This window comes from Trichosurus vulpecula, chromosome 9 (assembly GCF_011100635.1).
Source record: "Trichosurus vulpecula isolate mTriVul1 chromosome 9, mTriVul1.pri, whole genome shotgun sequence".
NCBI classification, from domain to species: domain Eukaryota; kingdom Metazoa; phylum Chordata; class Mammalia; order Diprotodontia; family Phalangeridae; genus Trichosurus; species Trichosurus vulpecula.
The window spans coordinates 62002107-62027017 of record NC_050581.1 but is presented as its reverse complement, the minus strand read 5'-3'; the positions used below and the strand labels follow the sequence as shown (position 1 = coordinate 62027017).

Sequence of the window (24911 nt, the reverse complement as noted above, 5' to 3'; positions counted from 1 at the left end):
AAGATAATAAACTAGGTACTCAACTCCTTAAGAAAGGAGAGATACTTGACCTAAATTAGGCTGACGGATGAGAACAGTAAGGAACTCGACAGGGTCATAGAGGCGGATGAATCAAACTTCAAAGGAACAGAGATTGATCTAAGGTGAGAACACCTAGAGGGTTTAAAAATAGCAGTGGGGAGCAGGGAGTATGTCAGCTCCTCATCCTGGCCTGGGATAAACAACAGTAATAAAAATAGCTAACACCAAATAGCACTTACTGTGTGCCTAGCACTGTGTTAGGCACTACAGTTATTATCTCATTCGATCCCCACAACAACCCTGGAAAGTAGGTGCTATCATTATGTCCATTTGACAGATGCGGAAACTGAGGAGAACGGGGGTTAAGTGACTTGCCCAGGGTCATACAGCTAGTAAATGAGGTTGGATTTGAACTCAGGTCTTCCTGACTCCAGGCCCAGCTCCACCTAGCTGCCCCTGTTATAATATAATGTTTTAAGTTTTGCGAAGCACTTGTTACCTCATTTTATACTCATAACAAACCCTGGGAGGTAGGTGCTATAATTATCCCCGTTTTATGGATGGGAAAACTGAGACAAGGAAACTTTATAACTTTCCCAGGGTCATACAGCCCATAACTATCTGAGGACTACATGAATACTTAGAAGAAATGAAGTAAGACATAAACAATGAAATGAAAATTCTGGAGGAAATAATGGGAAGAAGAATAAATAGCTTAGAAAAGCAAGAAGTAACCTTACCCAAGAAATGGACTTTCTGAAAACTAGAACAGACCAAGAAGAAATCAATGACTTCATGAGACAGCTAGAATTATTAAAACAAAAACAAAAGATAGAAAAAATAGAAGAAAATATAAGCTATCTGACAAAAACCTGACTTAAAAAAGGTGGAGAGATATTTTAAGAAACACTGAACTCCCTGGAAACCATGGTTTAAAAAAACAAACCTGCATGCTGTATTTAAAAAAAATTTAAAATGAAAATTGCCTAGTTCTTTTAGAATCTGAAGGCAAAGCTAAGATAGAAAAAAATCTGCCAATCACCTCCAGAAAGAAACCACAAAAGGAAAAGTCAGCTATGTCATAGCCAACATCCGTAGCTCTCACATCAAAGAAAAAATACTTGAAGCATCCAGAATTCAAGAAATATTTCAAGTACCAAGGAACCACAGTCAGGATCACACAAGACCTGGCAGCTTCTACTTTAAATGAGAGGAATCTTGGAATACAATATACCACATGGCGACAAATACAGGCTTATAACTAAGAATAACGTAACTCTGCAAAGTTGAGTATAATTCTATTGGGGGGGGGCAGGGAATGAATCCTTAATGGAATAGAAGACTTTCAAGCATTTCTGAAAAAAAGACCAGAGCTTTGAACTTTGGAACTTAGGAACTTTGATATTCAAAAACACAAGAGTCAAAGGAAACTTAGAAAAGTAAATTAAGTTAACAACTCGAAGGAGCTGTATGACAGTGCTAATGTTCTAATAGGAAGGGAACAAACAAGCATCCCTTCAAAACCTTAATATCTCCAAAGGGTATTAAGGTAATAAGAAAAAGAGAGAATGGGGGAGGAGTGGTGAGTTGGCTTTATTTTGAGAATTTCAAGGAGGGGGAAGAAAAGGGTAAAAATAATACGCCATTTGTAGAAAGAGTGAAGATGAAATTGCCTACTTCTCATAGTTGTGATAGATGAGGACAGTATAAAAACATGGAGGAAGGGGTGGGAGGAGTGGGCATCAGATGGAGCTCACTCTTATCTAAAATGGACGAGGGAGGGTTGAACACACACAAATAGTTTTGTATAGATGTACCTCAAGCTCTACGAGGAAATGAATAGGGATTGGAGGGATTATTAAAAGCAAGGATAAAACGGAGGGGAGGGGCATAATATTTGAAAACAATACCAACTTCTTGATCCTGAAGCGGGGATTTAAAAGAAAAGGAGATAATTAGACTCTAAGGGGGGGGGAGTGCCCATCAACTGGAGAATGACTGAACAATTTGTGAATGCAGGTGAAATGTAATGGAATATTGTTGCACGATGAGAAATGATGAGAAAGATGATTTCAGAAAATCCTGGGTAAAAGTGAGCGAGATTAGGAGAAAATTTACACAAGGACAACAACATTGTAATGAAATTAATTTTGGAAGATTTGATTAAGAACTTAATCAATGCAGTGACGAACCATGTCTTCAGAGGACTAACAATGAAGCTGTATCCACCTCTTGACAGAGACTTGATGATCCAAAGTGCAGAAAGAGACATACATTTCTGAATATGGTCACTCTGTGGATTTGCTTGCTTGACCGCACTTATTAACTTTATTTGTTTGTTTTGGATCTGCTTTTATTTAACTTATCTTTTGTTGTATTTATTCCTTCATTTCTGTCCTATTGACTCTTCATGACCTCATTTGGGATTTTACTGGCAAAGATACTGGAGCAGTTTGCCATTTCCTTCTCCAGTTCATTTTACAGATGAGGAAACTGAGGCAGACAAAGAGTTACCGCATTTCCCCATGTGTAAGACGCACCTTAATTTTTGGGCCCGAAATTTGAAAAAAATGTATTACATAAAATTATTAAACTTAAGTTTTATTCATCTGCTCATAGCTTTCAGGCATCTTTTGGGCAAGTCTGGTGCGTGTATGCATGCTTAGGCCATCCTGTTTCATGAACCTGAAGCACCAATTGTGTCCTCCTTTGAAATCAGTAACTTCTTTTTCATCAACAATTCTTCTGGCCTCATGCTGAACCATCTTTGTGGACACAGGAATAACAATTGCCCTTTGCTCTTCAATCCATATCTTCAATTCCCTCTCTAAATCAGGCCATTTTGCTGACTTGCTTCTCATGGCCTTCTTCTGCCCTGGGGTTTTCAGTAGGGTTTCTTCTTCCCATAGCCAGTCTTGGATTGTTTTCTCAGTTGGAAGAAGACCAAACTTATGTTCAGCAGCACGATTTCCATTCTCTTTTGCAAACTGGATCACTTTTAACTTGAATTCAGCACTGTGCAAAAATCTTTTCTGAGCCATTTCTGGGCAGAACGTGGCAAAACGTAACCTAGTATACTGGTAACAAATGTGAAACAATGAGCGCAAAGACAAGTGCAAAAAAGCGGGAAATGCAAGTAAAAGAATCTACAACCACTGTATAAGACGCACCCAGTTTTTAGACCCCGAATTTTTCAAAAAGGGTGCATCTTATACATGGGGAAATACAGTAAGTGACTTGCCCTGGGTTACACAGCTAGTAAGTCTGAAACTGGATTTGAACTCAGGTCTTCCTGACCCCAGGCCCAGAGCTCTATCTACTGCACCACCTAGTTGCCCTGCTTAACTTATCTACCAGAGTAGAAATAAAAATCTGTACAAAACCAATGTTCACTACTATAACTTCTGCTGACAAGTAAACCCAAACATATTTTTAAAAAGTCAGTGCAATCAAAACCCTCAACTTTAGAATTCAATAGCTTCTGTGAAGCCACAGCAAAACTAAAATATAGTTAAGAATTATTTCAATTCAAAAGTTGGCTGGCAGGCAAGCTTGTCAGTGAGCTTGCAACACAGCCACCAGCAGTTGTTGCTTCAATGAAGAGTTCAATTCTTCATCACCAACGGTGGCAAGTTTGCAAATGATGAGGAATAACGAACTTCACCCTTAGTATGCTTCATCTTTAAGTCTTTTGATGGATTTCCTACCAGTTCAAGGATGGCTGCACTGTATACAGCAATGATCGCTCCCACGTGTCCGTGGCTAAGTGTCCTGGACTTTGGGATCTGTCTGTGTGTATGTATGGCGGGGGTTGGGAGTGGGTAGCAATAGTGCTGAAAAAAATCAGGCCACGGAAACATTTTTTAAAAATGCACAAAGAGAACAGAAGGAAATTTGGGATGAAAAGAGATAAGCAGGACGGACTTGAAAATAACATGGATTGTGTTTTACAGTTTAAAAAAAAGCAAGAAGTACGAATTAGATTTATGGTTTCTTAGCCAGCCTTCCTTTAGCCTTCTGCTGTGCAGAAATGATTTTTTTTCCCCCTAGGGAGCAGGGGGAGGATTTTAAGTTCAGAATACAAAAATAAATTTCAAGAACCTGATATTCCCAATGTCTTTACTACAACAGTGCTAATGGGAAAAAAAAACATCTAGCACAATGAAGTAGAAAATGAATGCTGTGAAATTACAAAGCACAGGCTTGGCCCTAGAGAAAAGATAAGACACTTTACCTTTTTTTTTCTTCGAAGAATTGTCTAAGGGAGTCCCTAGGTGCAGAACATTACAAATAATTTAAGCTTTATTTGTGTGTGTGTGTGTGTGTGTGTGTGTGTGTGTGTTGCTGAAATTTTTCTCTCCTCTTTTGCTAAGAAATTCTTTGTTATAAAGAAATGGCTTTCTGGGAGGGGGAGGAGAAAGAGTAGGGATGCAGTAGGAAGTCTAGGTGATGTAAAAATGATAACAAAATTTATATTTAAAAAAAAGAACTAGAAGAGTCTTTAGAGATCATCATTTTATAGATGAGGAAACTGAGGCCCAGAGGTTTGGGGCTTCATAGATATAGAACTAGAAGGGACCTCAGAGCCCATTTAGTCCAACTTCCTTATTTTAGAGATGAGGAAATTGAGACCTGCGTTCAAGGTAGGTGACTTGACTAAGGTCACATAGTTAAATATCAGCGTTGGGATTTGAATCCAGATCCTCTCACTTAAGAGTCAATGTTCTTTCTTTATTGTAATTTCTTTCCTTCAAAGAGGAAATGATTTATCCAAGGTCATAGTAACTGGGCCAGAATTAAAACCCAAGTCCTGTGACTATATCATTGCTCTTTCTGCCATGCCATATAGCTAGTCTATCTCTCTTCTCTTTCTCTGTGTCTCTTAATCACAGGATCAAAAACTGGAAGGAACTTTAGAGATCGTTTAACCAAACCTCCTCATTTTATAACTACTTTTACACTTTTTAGAAAGGAGATGTGGTGCTGGACTTCGGAGTCAAGAAAACTTGGGTTCAAACCAGGCTTCTGACACTAGCTATGTGACTGTGGGCAGTTTAAACTTCTCTGGGTCTCAGATTCCCTTCTTGGTACATTGGGGATAATAACGTCTGCCATGTCCTACACAGGGTTATTGTGAGTCACGAAGGATTTAACACATTCAAAGCATTTTGCAAATGTTAAAGTCTTATATAAATCCCAGTTACTATTATAACTGTGTATGCAAGTACATATAGCAGAGCCAAAATTAAAACCTGACCCTGCTAACTGCAAACCTAGAACCTTCACATTTATCATGTTTTCTCTACCTATTATAATAACTTTTAACTGGTCTCTCAGTTTCCAGTCTCTTCTCTTCCTAACTATCATGTGCCCCGATTCCAGATCAATCTCCCCAATGCGGAGAGCTGATCACATAAATCTGCTCAAGGCACATTAGTGGCTCTCCATTGCCTGTGATAAAAAGTCCATACTCCTTGGCTGGCTCTGGAGAAACTACTGTATTTCTGTCTTAAAACTGGTTATTTTATTTGTGGTTTTAAAATGTTTTGAAGAAAAGCACTTGCATGGGTCCCTTGATGAAAGCTTTTTGTGCCAACAGGTCTATGATAGGAGACTGGACTGGAAAATGGCACAGTATTTAATGGTTAAAGCTTTAGTATTAGACACAAATTAATTTTTTTACTACCATCTGTGAGCCTCAGAGACATTAAGTGGAAGAAACTTAATCTCTCTTGATTAGAAATAGACCATCTCAGGGTTTTGTGTGGAACTTAGCAGCTTCATGTTTACACACACACACACACACACACACACACACACACACACACACACACACCAGAAGCTCTGTCTTTTGCCCTTTAAGAAAAGCTGAGAGAAGGAGAAGTCTCTTGCTTGTACAAAGATGACCCAAAAAATCAGAAAGAACAGGGAACCCTGGAAACTACCCATTAAAGTGTCAAATTAATGCCTTCATTCTGGTAAGTTATAAGCAAGTAGTTATAAACTTATCCTAGAAGGCCACCTATATGGACTCGATACCAAGTGACACTGAAGTCCTAGTGCCCACATTTACTATATGTCCTCCTGCCCCAAGTGTATATATATATATATATATATATATATATATATGTACACACACATATTAGTTTATTTTTAGTTTTCAACATTCATTTCCATAAGTTTTAAATTTTCTCCCCCTCCCTCCCACCTCCCTCCCCAAGATGCCCTGCAATCTGATATAGGCTTAATAGGATACATTCCTATTAAACATATTTTCACATTAGTCATGTTGTATAGAAGAATTATAACGAATGGGAGAAACCATGAGAAAGAAAAAATAAAACCAAACAAAAAAAAAGAAAATAGTCTGCTTCACTCCGCATTCAGACTCCATAGTTCTTTCTCTGGCTATGGATGGCCTTTTCCATCATGAGTCTTTTGGAATTGTTTTAGGTCCTCGCATTGCTGAGAAGGGCTAACTCTATCAAAATCAATCATCAGTCACTGTGGCTGTTACTGTGTACAATGTTCTCCTGGTTCTGCTCCCCTCACTCAGCATCAGTTCATATAAGTCTTTCCAGGTTTTTCTGAGGTCTGCCCGTCCATCATTTCTTATAGCACGGTAGTATTCCATTACATTCATATACCACAACTTGTTCATCCATTCCCCAGTTGATGGGCATCCCCTCAATTTCCAGTTCTTGGTCACCACAAAGATAGCTGCTATAAATATTTTTGTACATGTCAATCCTTTTCTCATTTTTATGATCTCTTTGGGATACAGTCTTAGAAATGGTATTGCTGGGTCAAAGGGAAGTTTCTGACTCTTAAAAAAAAAGATTCAGGCTGAGTTTAAAAAAATAATAATATTGCTACTTGTATCTTAGTACCTCAGACTCTAAGTTTACATGGATTGGGTTCAATCTTGAAGGCTTCTGACGAGTCACTCTTTCTAGCTCATGTCCTCACAGAGAAATTCCAGAATTTGGCTCATTTTGCTCCTACCCAGTTTTTCCTATTGACACCTCAGAATTTGCTTCATGTCTAGTTCTTAAAAGCAGTTTTAGTACAGTTCCTGTGCAAGTACTCAAGCTAACATTATACATCTGATAACAAGGTAACCTTTATTTCATCCCATGGAAAGCAAAAATATCAAAGGTCTCACAGGAACCTATAAGCATAGAATATCTTTTCTTCCCCTACTGAGGCCTACCTTTCTCTCCAGAAACCCTAGTGTCACTCCATTGCTTAGTCTTCCCAAGAAATGAGAGGTAACCCCTTTCTCACTGGACCTGTACCATCTGAATAATTCCCATTACTAAGAGGATATGGGCCTTTCCAGGTTTATTCCTTCAAAATTGTAGCTCTGTCACTTGCTGATCCTCCGCATCCTTAGACATCTGGTTGTTCCTCTCCTATCCAGTAGGCACCATCTAGGAAGTCCCCCTCTTTCTAGAAGGCTAGGACCTCTCCACACAGCTGGTGTATGTTAGAGACAAGACTTAAGAGTGTCTTAGAACAACATCTTCCTAATTTGAAGGCTGCTCTCTACCTACTTGGTATGCTGTCTCTCTGGGGACCCTTTTTTGAGCATCCCACCATAGCAGCCTTGTGAGAAAGCAAGTTTCTGTCCCTCATGGAAGAAGAGAGAATGATCATTGGCATCAGCATTATGACTTACCAAAGGACAATGTACCCCCCAGTCAAGAAGGAACTGTATCTGCCAAAATGAATGATAATCCTTAGAGGGAAGCATCTAAATTGGCTCCTGACAGCCCCCTGACTCCTGACCTCCCTGGCTTTCTTTCAATCCCAACTAAAATCCTACCTTTCTAGAGGACACCTTCTTCAACCCCTTTTAATTCTAGTGCCTTCCTTCTGTTAATCATTTCCATTTGCTTTGTATATACTTGTTTGCATGTTGTACCCCCCAATTAGACTGTGAGGTCCTTGAAAGCAGGGACTGTCTTTTGCCTCTTTTTTGTATCTCCGGAACTTAGCACAATGCCTGGCACATAGTAGGTGCTTAATAAATGATTACTGATTGATCGAATTGGTTGATTCAAAAATCCTTTGCCTAATGTTTAAATCACTTCACTATTTAGTGCCACCTTCCTTTTCCCAACCTTATCTGACATTATTTGTCTCACAGATTTTGTTTTCTAGCCAAAGTTTAACTATTTTTTTAGTCCCCCAGACATCCTGGGCTTTTCTCCTACTATGCTTTTTTATTGTACTCTTTGCTCCTTCCCTTCCTCTCTTTGCTTGCTGAATTCCTAGTCATACTTTAAAGTCCAACACAAATACCATCAACTTCATAAACCCTTCCTTGATCTCCTCTTGCCCCACAGACCTTGTTTTCTCATTTGTAAAATAGCGGGGGAGAAGGGGGAGGGAGAATTAGATTAGGGATTCTTAGCTTTTTGAGTGTCCTGGACCCTTTTGGCAATCTGTTAAAACCAAGCACCCATTCTCAGGATAGCTTTTAAATGCATATAATAAAACACATGGGATTATAAAGAAAACCAATTCTATTGAAATAGTTATCAAAATATATATATTTATTAAAAACTATAATTTCACAGACCCCAGGTTAAAAAACTCCTGGACTATATGATCTTTGTGCTTCTTTTTCTGTCCTAAATTTTATGATTCTGTGACTTTACACATGAATTTATTTTATATCTCATGAAATATTTTGTATTTTAGTTACCTTATCAGTGCCTCTGTGGTCTTCCCCCTTCCTTTCTATTTGGAGGCCATAAAACCTTGGACCCATAAAGCCTTCCACAGAGGGAAAGAGACAAAGCAGAATTTGAGAGACACCACCAGATGTGAGACTGTGTTGTCTCTAGAAAAGCGAGAGGTGAGGCAACTAGGTGGCACAGTGAATAGACCATGGGCCCCAGAGTCAGGAGGACCTAAGTTCAAATCCGACCTCAGACACTTGACACTTACTAGCTGTGTGACCTTGTGGCAAGTCACTTAACCCCCAAGTGCCTTGCCTTCTCCCCTCCAAAGGAAAAAAAAGAGGAGCAAGAAGCCAAGGACAGACTAAAAGGAATTATATCTCTGTCCCCTTCTCAACAATTTATGGAGAAGGTGATTAGTAATGAGGAAGCAAGGCCTTATTTTGTGTACTTCTAGAGATCTCGGCAATCTTGCACAGACTTATGGGTAGATAAAGTATCGCCGGCATGAAGAAACTATGAGTTTCTTCCAACAAGACAATGAGTTCCCTGGGGAGAGTATGAAGTCTCCAAGCAAAGCAATGAAAAGCATCTGCTTAACTGGCTATACTTGTTCCTAGAACATTCTGGTCAATGCTGCGTCCCGCTAATGCAGCCGTCGATGATCTCCTAAATTTGTACCTTCCTCTCAGAGCTGCAGTACTCTCAGATTCTCTTTCAACTCTGTTCAACCACCCCCAATTTATCCTTTGTCTTCTCCATCCAGTTGTGAGACTATAAATCGGTTAACCACACCTAGCTTAAGCGTCTGGGAGACCTGATTGTGCGCCCGCACTTTAGTCTCACCCTTACAACCAGGAGGAATACAACTTAGAGTGGCTGAACAAGAGAACTGTAGTTCTTAGCAGTCAGCCGACTCTTCAACTGTGATGTGAACTGCTTGGAAAGGCTCCGGATCCTCTGAGTTCACCGGTTTAGCTCCCAAAGTCTAGCATGGTAATCAAGTAGGCTGGGCAAAATGTAGGTTATTATCCTCATTTGGGGGTATACACATAAGCACAGAGAAGTCAAAACATTGCTAAGTGACTCATATGACTTCTAGCAAGGGGGGAAGGGGGGAAGGAAGGGAACAAGTATTCATTAAGTGCTTAATATGTGCCAGACGCTGTGCTAAATTCTTTACAAATATTCTCACGTTTGATTCTCACCACAACCCTGGGAGATAGGTGCTATTACTCTCATTCCCATTTCACAGCTGGGGAAACTGAAGCAGACAGAGGTTAAGTGACTTGCCCAAGGTCATACAGCTTGGAAGTGTCTGAGGTTGTATTTGAACTCAGGTCTTCATGATCCCCGGACCAGTGCTCTATTCATCGCAGCACCAAGCTGCCTAGGCGCAGGATGCCAGACTGTTTGTGTTTAAGCCTCGCATACCTGCTTCATCTCAAAAATAACAGTGAATGCACCAGATAAAACAAAAAGGGAAAGAAAAAAAACCTTTGTAGGCAAACCAGCAGAATGATTGAAGAAATGAATAAGTAAAAAAGAGCGCCCACCGCAATGAATAAATATTAGAGGATAAAAGTATGAGGAGAAATCTCTGGAAGGAAAGAGCAGGTCTGAAATAACAATCATAACTACAAAGGAGAGAATGGACACGTTGCCAGAACCTCCAAACTGGCTTAGAATGCCAATCTGTGATATGAAAGAAGATCTCGAATCTGTAATATTTGGAGTGAAATCACTGAAGGAGGAATTCTAGAAGATGCATATGAGAAATGACAAGGTAGAAAGTATGGAGGGAAATCTCAATGAAGAGTGGACTCTTTGAGGATTAGAATGACTCTGGAAGAATGAAACAGAAAATTGTTTAAGTGGAAAACTGGAAAACTAAGCCCTTTAAAAATAAATCAACAGAGCTAGAGGGCAGAACTTGGGGAATCAATATGAGAATTCTTGGTCTCTGAAAGAAATGAAAAGAAACGAAGAATCTGTTTATAGTTGGGATTCTGTTTTGTTTGCTCGTTGTTCTAGCCTGTCTTGACTTTATGTAGATTCATATTGACTTGACAAATTGATTAAATCTCCAGTTTTTTTCAGTCTTCTCTCCCCTCCCATCTTATACTCGGTGAAGCCAATATTGAACCTAAGTTTAAGATTTTTACATTTGTCCGTATTAAATTTCATCGTATTACACACAGCTCAATATTTCTAGCCCGGACAAGATAATTTCTTTTCTTTTTTGGGGGGGGAGGCAATCGAGGTTAAGTGACTTGTCCAGGGTCACACAGCTTGTAAATGAGGCCAGATTTGAACTCAGGTCCTCCTGATTCCAGGCCTAGTGTTCTACCCACTGCACTGCCTAGCTGTCCCAACGAGATCTTTTTGTACTCTCTCATCTAGTAATTTCTCCCGGTTTGTATCACCTGTAAATTTGAAGAGGATGCTGGCTACTTCTCTGTCTAGCTCATTGATAAGTATGTCAACCAAAAAAGAAAAAAGGAGTCAAGCACTGATTTTTAGTGTACTCAAACAGAGGGCTCATTCTATACTGACTACTCTTTAAGCTTTACCATCCAACCAGTTCCAAATTCATCTAATTATATTATTAAGTAGATGACACAACTCCATCTATTCTAGAAGAATATATGAGATACTTTATCAAATACTATGTTAAAATCGCAGATAAATGCCTGTATTTTAGCAAAAACACTTAACATTTCTCTGATGTACCAACTGAAGCAGCTAGATGGTGCAGTGGATAAAGAGCCAGGCTGGAGTCAGGAAGACCTAAGTTCACATTTGCCCTCAGACACTTACTAGCAGCGTGACCTTGGGCAAGTCACTTAACCCAGTTTGTCTTAGTTTCCTCATCTGTAAAATGAGCTGGAGAAGGAAATGGTAAACTACTCCAGCATCTTTGCCAAGAAAACCCCAAATAGGGTCATGAAAAGTCAGACATGACCGAACAACAAAAACAACAACAAACAACAAACAACCTGTGTAATAAATCTGTCATAAAAGGAAATAAAATTGGTCTGGCCTAACCTGTTATGGACATGGCTTTTTTTTCCAGATGTGCACTATCCATTTCTTTAATTTTATCTGTTATATGCTGGAAATTTTGCCAACCTGGGGATAAAAATACAAAAAGAAGGAGGAGAAGGTGAAGAAGGAGGAAGAGGAGGAGGAGGAGGAGGAAGAGGAGTAAGAGGAAGAAGAACAAGGAAGAAAAAGAAGAAATAGGAATCCTTGTTTTCAAGAGCTTACATTCTATTGGGGAGGACAAGATATACATTGTAAAGCATACACAAAATAAATATACACAGGATAACTACAAGGGAGTTAGGGAGTGAAGGCACTAGAATTTGAGAGGATCAAAAAAGATTCCGTGTACATCAAATGGTTATTGAGCTGAGTCTAAGAGGAAGTGAAGCATTCTGAGGGAGAGGTAACAAAAGTGCCTTCTAGTTATAGGGGATGGCCCATGCAAGGGCAATGAGTCGGGTAAATGCTGCATGAGGAACATAGAAGTCGGCTTGGGCCAGTAGACTATGAGAGATTTGCAGATTTCTTTCCACTCCATTTTAAAGAAATGAATGTTATTTGTCCTTCTCCAATCAATCAATAAATGTTTATTAAGTACCTATCACGTGCCAGAATGGTGCTAGTGCCGAGGATACAGTCACAAATGAAACCATTCTTCCCCTTGAGGAGCAGTGTTCAGGAAGTCATTCTCTCCCTTCTCCCTGATCGCTTAAATATCACTAAGAGAAGCTCAGAGATCCCATCGGTTAGTTCTTTCCATCCCCTGAGGATGCAGTACATTTGGGTCTGGTGATTTGGTTAGTATCCTCTTACTATCGCCTTACCTTGGATATAGAGATAATTCCTTTATCTTATTAACGCATATGGTGGTGGAGTTATGTGGGGAAGAGTAAACAAAAAATTATTAAAAGAAAAAAGATTTTATCAATAAAAATAGACTTCTGGCTCTGTCTTTTAGTAGGTAGAAGGAAAGGGGTGATTACAACTGGATTGTTACAATGTAATTGAAGGGAGTATTCAGTGTGATATGCATGATACAATCTCCACATGGATTTTATAGTAGTTATCTTTTCCATATCATGTGGGTTAGGAGTATGCACATACCACAATACCATGCCCCCAATCTGGAAAATCCACATTTTGGGGCACTTCCTTCATATCAGAGAAGTCTGAATTATTATGGTATTAAAAGATAAAATATGTTGATTTTATAAATACCATACATATATTTTCTGCATTTTTGAGTTTCTAAACATTTTCTGTGTCATCTGCTAGCCTTTGCATCCTGATTCCGGTTTGTTTGCCACATGCAGAAGATTGATTGGCCGAGCTGGAGTTGAGAATACTTATAAAAGGTACCAATTATATGATTCCACCTCCCTTTCCTGCCCAGTTAGTTTGAGTAAGAAAGACATGCTATAAGCCTCTGGATGGGGAGCAGCCTCAAGCCCTCCTTACCTGGGCAGAGATATGATCTCTATTGTTTTTCTCTTTGCATTTGTTCTCCTTGCTCTTAAGGGAAGGAATACCAGACTGGGCTGTGACCTTGTGGGCTTTGAAAGGCTGGGGAGCCAACCAGGAAAGATCTGGAAAGTGGAATCTTTGCTTGACGCTGAGTATAGTGAGAAGGGAAGTACTGAGTGCCCTGCTTGGTCCAGCCCAGCAGGAGATCAAAGCGCAGTTAGGAGGGAGCAATATGCTGTCTCCAGAAGTTAATTGGGTGGGGACGAATACCTTGTAGCACCTGCTTTAAGGTTGAGCCCACTTTCCTCAGGAACTAAGATGGCAAGAGGATGTTCCCAGGTGTGTGTGTGAAATGCTCTTTAACTCTTCCTGCTATATCTTGGTCAATTTCTCTTTGTAAAAACTATTCGGTGGTAATTGGTTAAACGGGGGCACTATTTATGGAGGCTATCAGTGATATAACAGAAAGACCATTACTGAGGGTTAACATTGGGAAGAATACAGAGGAATTGGAGCTTGATCCAGTAGCATTAGAGAAAGACACATTTGAGCCCTCAGGGATACCCCAGATCTTCCCTGAGGGAGAGATGGAGCCAGCTTTGCTCTGGGGGCACTGGACTCGTCACAGAAATGGGAGTTTGGCTAAAGATTCCTAGAGCTTATAAAAGTGACAATAACACAAGTTTTATTTGTGGTTAGTATGGGCAGGAGGTGAGGAGGGGTGTTTGTGCATTGTATTAGTGGAGGGAAGGGCTGTTAAAAGTAGGCAGTAAAGAGGTATCTGATGCTGATCAAAAGAAGAAAATATAACATAACAAGCTCCAAATGGAGGGAAAACTAAACATCGCCCCTACCTGTGGCAATCCACAAGTATTTTCCTTTTCATTTTTGTCATGACTCCAAAGTAAATGAAAGTGGGAGGTGAGAGGAGCCAGATAGAATGACTCAGTTGTTGTGATGAACCACATTGGACTGTTCTAAAGATCCTAAAGCCCTGATGTGAATTTAAAAATCTTTAATACATTACTCTTCATATCTCTGGTCCCCTCTTCTCTGTACTCCTTTCTTTCGCCTTTTCTTGACTCTCCCCCTCTTCTTTCCTTCCATTCCCTTTCCTCTCTTCTTCCCTCTCCCTCCTCCTCTCTCCTTCTGCCCCTCCTATCCTCTCCCTTTTCTCTTTTCTACCCCCTTCCCTCCTCCTCTCCCTTTTTCTTCACCCCTTCCATCCCAGCCCCACCCACTACATTCCCCTATCTTTCTCTCTCCATCTCTCTTGGGTATCCGTGGACTGGAATTAGGAGCTTTCTACCTTGGCTTTGGCTGTCTGAATGGGAAACTTTTTAGAAGAGGTTCATAGGATTTATGGAAAAGTCTGGATGAAATGCAGTGGGGTATAAATGAGCTTGCATTGGGATTTCCTGGGACCCCAAGCCTCAGGGAAGCCAGAGACCTCTGAAGGGTTCCCTGGGGAGAGTCCAGAATGACTCCAAAGTGTGGATGGTGATTGCAGAAGAAGTGGCCACTTTATCTACAGGACTCTGAGTGGGTTACTACTCACCATGGTGAGTTCATCCCTTTGTCCTATTTAGAAGTGTAATAATATGAATGAGGGAATGCCTGATAATTCTCTTCTACAAATATCCTTGGTTTGCATTTGTTCTTCTGGTGAAAGTGAAGTTGCAGTTTCATCCTCTGACATTCACAAATTTCTTAAGGCTAAGGTCAATAGGTACTACGTCCTTGAACTACGGCTAGACAACTCTCGTCTTCTTGTCTCAATTCTGATAGTGAGACATACCTGGCTGCTTACGGGACAACCACACCACCCTTTGCTGCTGCTTTATCTCATCCCCATTCAGTTTAGCTCTTCCTCTCTCATGTCTCAATCCTGCCCTCTTTGGCTTTTCCCTCTGTTCCCTCTGGATCACCATTCTTCCAGTTTCCCATATTTGTAAACTTAGCGTCACCTTCAACTCTTCACTCTCTCTCACCCACATATTCACTCAGATGTTTAATCTTGCTGGTTCTCCTGACTCCACGACATCCCTCCAGTCATGGTCTTTTCTACTCATGCATATGGACTCCTATTAATTGATCTCCCTGTCTCAATTCTCTCCACTCCAGTCCATCCTCCACACTTTTGCTAAATGATTATACATACTTTCAAATTTGAACATGTGACTCCCCTGCTCAGTCACCTCCAGTGACTCCCTATTGCTTCTAGGATGAAATATAAGCTTTCTATTTAGCTTTTAAAGACCTTTACAACCTGGTCCTAACCTATCTTTCCAGCTTCATTGGAAAATCCTTCCCTTTTCTACATTCAGGCAAACTGGTCTTCTCTGTGTTACATGACACTCTAGCTTCTTTTCTCCCCTCCTCTCTACCTCAAAATCCCTTGCCATCATCTCCTAGTCTCTCCTTTACTACAGACTTCTATGAAGAGGTGATCTTCTAAACAAGGTCATCTCCTCCATCGTTGATCTTGTCCCCTCCCACCTATTCCAGCAATCATCTACCCACTCATATTTCTTTAATTTCAATCCTTACTTGTCTACTGGATCTTTCTGTGATATTCTACAAACATACCCACATATATTCCACCCTTAAAAATCCTGCTTTTGATCCTACCATCCCCTCAAGCCATTGCCTTATCTCTCTCCTCCTTTTCACAGCTAAACTCCTGCAAAAAGTGGTTTTTACTTCCTCTTCTCTCATTCACTTCCTAATCCCTTTCAGTCTGGCTTCTGACCTCATCATTTGTCCAAAATTGCTCTTTCCAGAGTTGTCTGTGATCCTATAATTGCCAGATCCAATGACCTTTTTTTTCTCAGTCTTCATCCTTCTTGACCTATCCAGCAGCATTTAACACTGTTGACTATCTTTTCCTGAATATTCTTCTCTGGATTTTCATAATACTGCTTTTGGTTCTCCTCCAATCTGTCTGCCACTCCTCATTTTCCTTTGCTGAATCTGTGAGTTGCTCCCTAAATCTGTTTAGGCCCTCTTCTCTTCTTTCTCTACACGCTCACTTGGTGATCTCAGTAGCTGTCATGGATTCACCATAGGCATCTCTTTGCAGATAATTCCTGGATTTCTATACCCAGCCTTAGCCTCTCTCCTCATCTCTAATCTCCCACATCACCAAGTTTCCTATTGAATATTTCCCCCCATCTGTCCCATATGCATCTGAAACTTAGTATGTTCAAAATATAACACTGTATCTTTCCCTCTCAAACCTGTCTTCTAAATTTCCCTATCCAGTCACTCAGGTTCATGACCTTAAAGCCATCTTCAATATTTCACTTTCTCTTACTCCCCCACCTCCACATCCAATCAGTTGTCACGTTTTGTTGATTCAGTGATTAGAAAACAAGCAAAACACCTCAGGAGTTGTAGGCATCATTTCAAATAAATGAAACTATCAATATCACAAAATCCAATCTACATGTACCAAATAGCATAGTAACCAAGCCTTGAAGGAAAGGCTAACAAAAATGAAAAAATATCTACACAGTAAGATATTGATTTTAGATAACCTTAATGTTCCTAGTACTTGACAAATCTAATAGGATGATAAAGAAAAAGGACATTATAGATTTAAACAGAACGTTGGAAAATTTTGACATATCTAAAGAGACTTCTAAATGGAAATCTCAGAGAATACATGTGTTCTCAGGCCTCCATCTGTCTTAAAAATGTGTTAGGCCAGAAAGAAATAATTGACAAATATAGGAAAGCAGATATCTTAAATTTATCATTTATAGATTATAATGTGAAATTGTAAGAAATAGGAACAAGAGATGCAATACAAAATTAACATTAAATGATGATATGCTAAATAATCAAAGACCAAATCACCAAATAATTTTTAATATTATGAAAGGCTATGATTATAATGAGTCAGTGCAGTAAAATATATGAGCTGTACCTAAAGCAATCTTTAGAGCAAATTTTATATATATGAACACATTAAGAAAGGAGAAAAAGAAAGGACTAATGACTTGAGAATGCAATAAAAAAACCCTAGAAGACTGACAAGTAATAATCCCCAAACAAGTGTAGAGATTTTTGAATGTTAAAGGTGAGATAACAGGATAAAATATTTTTAAAACTTGATGAAGTCAAGTAGCTAATTTAAAAAAAAGACTAACAAAGTTTATAAATCACTAGCTAATTTTTTTTGAGAGAGAGAAAAACCAAATTAATAGAATGAAAAAATGAAAAGGATTATTGACAACAAATAGAGAGGACACAAATAAATATCAGAAACTACTGTATCAAATTATGTGACAACAAAACTGAAAACCTAAACAAAAGTAACAACTATAAAAATATAAAATGCCTAAATTAGCATAAACCGGAAACCAATAACGTAAAAAAGTTAATCCCAGATAGAAAAATAGCTCAGAAAAGTGACCAAGTCACAAATGAACTCCCACTAAAAAAAAAAAAAGCACAACTCCAGGTTCAGATGGATTTTCAAGTAAATTTTATAACATTTGAAACTATGCTACATAAACTGTTTTCAAAAACAGAGAAAGAAAACACTCTATAACATGCTTATGAGATAAACATATTCTAATATCAGAGAGTGAAAGTAGAGAACAAGAACTATAGACCAATATCAAATAGTGATAAATAAATAGTGATGCAAAAATATTAAATAAGAATGCAAAGATGGATCAACATCTTGTACTATAGATTGTAATAAATTCAAAATAGATGAATAAAAAGTCACACTACTAAAAAGTTAAGGGAGAATGAAAGGTTGTATCTCATAACTGTGGATAGGGAATGAATCACAGTATAGAAAATATTACAAAAGGCAAAATAAGTAATTAATTATTAAAGAAAAAAATAAAAAACTTGAACAAATAAAATTAAAGCAGTTAGACACAGAAGAAAAGATAAAGATTAGGAAAAAGATCTTTATACAAGCTACTCTGGTAAAGTACAAAATGCAAAATCTATTGGAAATTGACACAAATTTATAAGATCAAAAGCTATTTCCCAACAGCAAGATGATATAAACAAGTGGTTCTCGAAGGAAGAAATGCAAACTGTCAACAGCCATTTTAAAAAGTGCCTCAAACTGTGAATAAACAGAGAACTGCACATTTTTAAAAACTGAAATATCTATCACATCACACACATGAAATTGGCAAAGATAGAACAATTTAATGTTGGCAAGTGATGGGCTAGTTGGGTATTCTTCCCCCAGAAGGAAGAAGGGAAATGGAGATTAAAAAAAAGCTAGAATGACTGATGAGTCCATTGACTTTAGCCCCTGACACCAAAGAAATTCTAACAACCTTGTAGTTATTCTTAATTGATCTATTTATGATTGGCATATTTGATTGGCATTTTGGGGGGTTCTGTTTATGGTAATTTGCTGCACTCATAGAAAGCTCTAGCTCCCTGAACCTTTGTGCAAGGCTGGTTTCTTCTATCTTGTCATAAGACCAGAACTCTGACCAAACTGGCAGAGCAGGGATTCTGCAAAATAAGTAATGCTACTCCCAACTACTTTAGAAAACAATTGGGAATTATGCAAAAAAGTTACAAAAGTGTTATCTTCTTTATCCTATATATTGAAATAACACCCAAAAGAGGTTATCGACAGCAAGAAAAGACTTATCTGAAAGAAAACATTCATAGCAATACTATTTGTAATGGCAAAAATTTGAAAGTAAACAGTGTGCCCCTAAGACTGAGGGCAGGTTCAACATATTATGTAAATATGAGTGTATGTAGGGGCAGCAGCTAGGTGGTGTGGTGAGTAGAGCACCAGCCTTGGAGTCAGGAGGACCTGAGTTTAAATCTGGCCTCAGACACTTGACACACTGGCTGTGTGACCTTGGGCAAGTCACCTAACCCCCAATTGCCCTACCTTCCCCCCAAAAAAATATGAGTGTATTTAATGGGATATTTGAAGAATTCAAAGCAACATAGGAAGACAAACGAAGTAGAACCAAAAGAACGATATACACAATTACAACAGCTACAGAAATGAAGACACCTTTAAATGGAAGGAAAATTTAGATAACATTGGACAATGTTGGTAACAATTTGTCAAGACTATACACCTATCCTTTCTTTTAAAAAGTGGAAAACTTCTAAAGGGAAAGACACCTTGCAGAAAGTTATAATTTTTCAGATAAAGAAACTGAAGTTTTAAAGAGGTAAATTTGCTTCAGGTAACATGGTTAGGAACCAATACTAAAACCTAGGTCTTCTGACTCCTACTACTTCCATTGTAATGACTGCTTCCCCTTTGTCTTACTCCCTCTACTGACACATATGGGTAGTGCTTCAGATAGGAACTTTGGGACCAACTTGACTGAGAATTAAATTTCATCCCAGTCCACAGACTCACCCACTATGGTTCAACTGATGCAGAATCAGCTCCCATTTGGGATCCTCCCGCTGATGGTAGACAAAAGACACTGCGCACCTATCCTATACCAGTACCAGCAGTTTTCCTGACTCAACAGCAGAATATACACTCAACAATGGGGGCAAAGAAGAAACAAATCCTGTATCACCAGATGCTCCAGGGACAGGGTTCCTTAGGGAACTGAATCTTACAATGAACAACTCTCCATCAAGGCAACTAGGGCTCTAAGTTCTGAAAGAGCTTGTACAATAAGGAAGTTTGTGTAGGCAACTAGCACTGGGTGGGTGATTAGAGGGAGTCAATAGCTTTCTGCACTGTGGCCCAGATAGGTGAAGCCATTGCCTCATATTAGCAGCCCTCGATTGTAACACTCACTGTACCTTTGGGGTCAACATGTCAAGTAGCCTGCTCCCACCTTGGCTAGAGATGGATACAGAAGAAAGACAGCAGTGGGATTTTCCTACGTTTCTTTTGTCTTAGGGGAAACAGGGCTAGATTGAAACCAGTAAATAACATCTGAACTCTTGCTAGATGTTACATGACTACACTAAAGTATTGGTATGTCGTTGTATTTTGTCCTACATAGAATAGAATCAAAGAATCATAGAATGGTAGAGCTAGAAAGGATACCTTGCCATCACTTCCTACTCTGCCACTGACTAGATATGAATGATCCAGGTCATATCCATTATGGGCCCTCAGTTTCCTCATCTGTAAAATCAAGCCATTGGTCTAAAGATGATCTTCTAAAATCCCATTCAGATTAGCTATGATTGACTTGGCTCTTTCTCAGCAATACAATGATCCAACACAATTCCAAAGGACTCATGATTGAAAATGCTATCTACATCTAGAGAAAGAACTGATAGAATCTGAAGGTGGGTTGAAGCATACTATTTTCACTTTTTTTGGTGGTTTTTTCCTTTTGTTCTGTTTCTTCTTTCACAACATGACTAATGTGGAAATATGTTTTACATGATTGACCCTGTATAACCTACATCAGATTGCTTGCCATTTTGGGGAGGGGTTTAGGGAGGGGAAGAGAGAGGGAGAAAAATTTGGAGCTCAAAATCTTTCAAAAAGTGAATGTTGAACATTGTCTTTGCACGTTAACTGGAAATATAAAATGAAATACTATTAAATAAAAAAATAAAATCCCATCCAGCATTAACATTCTAAGATTAATTAGTGAGTTACTAAGATTAGTAATTTATTATTGTAATAAATAGAAGAAGCATAACATTATAAAATTTTGGAGCTGACCTTTAGAGGGCCTTAGCAACAATTTAATAACAGGAAATTCATTACCACTCCCTATTTACCCAAGGCAACCCTTTTCTGTTGATGGGTGGCTTTAACTATTATGCAGTTTTTCCTTATATTGAGAAAAAAAAAATCTAGTTTCACTGCTAAACATTGGTCCTACTTCTGCCCTTTGGAATCAAGCAAAGCAAGTCTAATCCCTTATCCACTGGACAATCCTTCCACTAGGAAGATAGCCATTATGTCTTCCTAAATCTTGGCCCTTGTCCTACTTACTCCCTCTACTGGTAGATAAGAGCATAGGCTCAGTAGAGCTTCAGAGGAAAAAGCTTAACCGACTAGAGTGCTAGATACAGTTCTTATGATAGTTAATTTGTATGTGTGTGTGTGTATATATGTATACACATATGTATACACACATATATACATAGAGATACACACACACACACATATATATATACACACATAGATATGTAGATACACACGCATACATATATCCAAATATAACTGGGCCTCAGTTTACACATGTGTAAAATAAGGCTGTTGGACTAGATGATTTTTAAATTCCCTTGCAGCTCATTCTAAATCATCCATAGGCCTCTTCCAGCCTCCCTTCAGGGCCTCCACAGTCTGGTTCCAAATTATCTCCCATTGTTCCAGCCAGGCCCATTCTGACTCACTGCCTTGCTTCTTTATGCTTTCACCTTCCACCATCCAGAATGCCCCTTCCCCTGCCCTCCCCCATCCCTAACCTAATCTGCCCCATTCTTCAATACTCAGCAAGTTTCCTGAGCAGCCTCAACCTAGCCCTTGCTGATGTAGCCCTGATGCGCTGAGCTTCTGCAGGCATTACCCTCTATTCTCTGAACCGGGATCTAAGATTTCATTGCCTGCCATTGTTATTTAAAATCTTGTCTTTTCACCTAAGCTCCACAAAGTCAGGACGTCCACCCTATTTCCTAGTCCAATGGTCTTTGTGAAATGGGTACTCGATCACAGGAACATAGGATCTAGAGCTGGCAGGGCCTATGAGTCTATCATTCTCAGATTCTCTTGTGGGTCCCAACTGATGGACCATGAACCCTTGGTGGCTGTGGAGTTGCTGTGTGTGTGTGTGTGTGTGTGTGTGTGTGGGAGGGGGGCATCTTTATGCAAATCCAAGAATAAGCAAAAATGCCTTCCATAGTAACATGTATTACTATTTTCAAATGTAGGTAGATGCTTTTGTGACTAATATGCATTCATTTTAGAAAGTGCTACTGAATTCATACTAGCTTTTATCATCATTATGTATTTTCTCATTCAAGAGGTGCTAAAAATCCAACTCCTATTGGATGTAAACTTGTGAATTTTTTGTGCTTGTATTTAAAGTGAGTTCTCATATTTGAAAAAGTTGGAAATCACTGATCTAGTCTGAGTCCTTCATTTTATTTTAGTTTTGATATACTTTTTTTAAACACCAGAATCACTTTCCAATACTGTTTCCTCTTCTCCCAACCCCACCCTAGCTTCTTTTATTAACAAAGCAATTAAGCAAAAAGAACTGATGTTCATAGTCGAAGTTCCCTTCCTCACCCATCTTTCAATTCCCACCATCCCCCATTTTAGAGAGGAAGAAACAAACCTAGAAAGGGAAGGGGCCCAAGATGGCAAAGCTGGTACGTGAAAGAGCTAGGATTCAGACGCAGGGAGTCTGGCTCTAGGGTTCCTCCTTTCCTTCTGCCACACTGCCTCATTCTATTGGTTAATCGTCTTTACCTTTCACACTCAGGTCTCAGAGAGGAGAAGGCCTGGTTTCTTTCTCATCCTGTCACTTGTGTCTCTGTCAGGCAGATGGGAATCCCCCTCCATAGATGCCGCTTGATCTTTGAACCAGGCCTCTATCAGGCCTTCTACCTGCTCTCTCCATATTCTGAGTTTCCTCACCAAGGTTCAAAAACTTCCAGACAAGTTGTAGATTCAGCTTGTCATTTCATAGTTCATGCATGACCTCTCTTCCCTCAGGGATAGAGCAAAAGGGAATGAGAGGGAATGAGGTTAAGTACTGGAAAGAATTTAACAGCAGGGAATAAAGAATTGCAGGAATGGGTCCTGGAGGGAAGGCAAAAGCAGAGAGAAATAAAAGGAGAGGGGCTTGACTTGCTGTATTTGGGTGATGGGTAGTCCTGACCCACTAGTATCAGGGACACTGACAAACTGACCCCTAAGAGAGCAGCAGGAAAGAAGTATTTAACTTGTTTACAAGCTAGTTGTTTGCCTATGCTACGGGCCCTAAGGTTGGATTATCAAATGATGACCAGAACTCTGTAATTCCACTGTGGCATTATCATTCACCTCTTGATAATCTACGTTGTGGATTATCCATGTTCTGGGTTGAATCCCATATTCCTATGCCCCTATGCTCAGAATGAATTGCCATGTCAAGCCAGGTAGAGTGAGGAAGGCAATTCTGTTGTAGAACAAAGACAGACAAAAAAGGGTCTCTGATCCAAGTCAATTTCCCCTTCATCGATACAGAAAACAGAGATAATAACTATCTCAGAAATCATGGTGGTGGTTTGATGGTGACTGAGTCTTTGGAATGCCCCCAATGCGATGAGAGAAATCTGCATCCCTGATCTCAGAGAGTCCAGATTGCAGCTTCCCAGTCTGAACCCTGCTGGAGTCATTACCCAGAAGTAGTGTGTGGGGGAAGTAAAGATGAGAAGACACCTGGGTCCTAATTTTAGCCATTTCCCACTATTCTATGTAGCCTTGGGAAAGTCGTTTTACTTCTCAGTCACATTCTCCCAAATTATCAAGTAAAGACAACTCTTGCCTAGATTAACCTACAGGTTAATTAAATCAAATTAAATCAAAGATGTTAAGTCATTTGAAAGTGTGATGAAGCACATTGCTAAATAGAGATAAGGGAAGGGGCAGTTCTGAGGGCTGGGAAATCTCTGCCCTTTGATCTAACTCCTTATTTGAGAGCGATAATCTAATCCCTACAGGTCAATGATGGACAAATTGAAGCCTCATAGGTACTTTGTGCTGTCTCAGTGGGTTGCCTTGAATGACCCCCTCCCACCTCCAGCCACCTGGCTGATTCCAGGAGATTCCAGCTGCTCCATTTCTCTTAAACATGAGTGGGTGATTGGTTTCACATACACAAAGGCTTTCACAAATATGCACACTCCTACACAGAGACACACAAACTCACATCCATGGTCACACACACACACATACTACATATAATAGAACCATAGAATCTTAGAGTTGACACCTCAGAGAATTTTGAGTGTAATCTTCCATTCCCAGAGATATACACAGTTATACAAGTGGCAAACATTTCATCTCGTACACAGTCCTTGACACATATATATATACACACACATACAGAGGCTTGTGTGTTGTCACAAATGCACTCACCTACCATCACACTCTTTCACAAATGGCTCTTGTGAGATTTCATCATGTCTCCTTCCCACCCCCCTCCATGTTTGCCTCCTTCATTCCCATTTTTATTCCTCTACTCACCTGGGTTACAAATTTGTTCTCTTCCCATGCCCATAGTGGTGGGTCCTTATAGTCTTGCTTGATGGAACATGGGGGTCTGTAGGAGTCAGTGTAGGTACTTATAGGAGTTTTGGTCTTATGAGCAAAGAGGAACATGGTGGAACCTAGGCACCACCTTAGGGGGTAGTGCCTTCCAGAGTCTCTGGCTGAGCATCTGGAAGTACCCTGTTCCCGAGGATCCTGCACCACTTGTCTATAGGTGTTGCTGGGCTGCTGTGATCCATCTCCCTGCTTGGCGCCCCCTACAGATACCCTCCCATCCCCATCCCCCACCCTGCACCCCACTGATCCCAGAGCTGTCTATTGTGACATCATTGCAGACCAGCTCCCTCCCCCACCATTAGGGTTAACAGGGGGGTCCCAGGAGGTCATAGCTTAGAGCTGCAAGGGACTTTAAGGAGCATGGAGTCCAATCACTTCGTTTTTTAGATGGAGAAAGTGAGGCTGGGAGGATGATTGGCCCAGGT

The 24911-nt window shown here is 39.7% G+C and overlaps 1 protein-coding gene across 2 annotated transcripts in view; it reads right to left on the bottom strand.

Annotated features, from left to right (window-relative positions):
• Positions 1 to 24681, bottom strand: part of C9H9orf24 (chromosome 9 C9orf24 homolog) — a 51900-nt gene extending 27219 nt beyond the window's left edge. The window contains exon 1 of one of the 2 annotated variants that reach the window (XM_036737735.1): positions 24406 to 24681. In XM_036737735.1, coding sequence (XP_036593630.1) covers positions 24406 to 24540 — 135 coding nt within the window. In that variant the 5' untranslated portion in view covers positions 24541 to 24681. The remainder of the gene's footprint in view (positions 1 to 24405) is intronic. The other variant, XM_036737734.1, reaches the window with a different exon arrangement.
• Between the last annotated feature and the right edge of the window lie 230 nt (positions 24682 to 24911).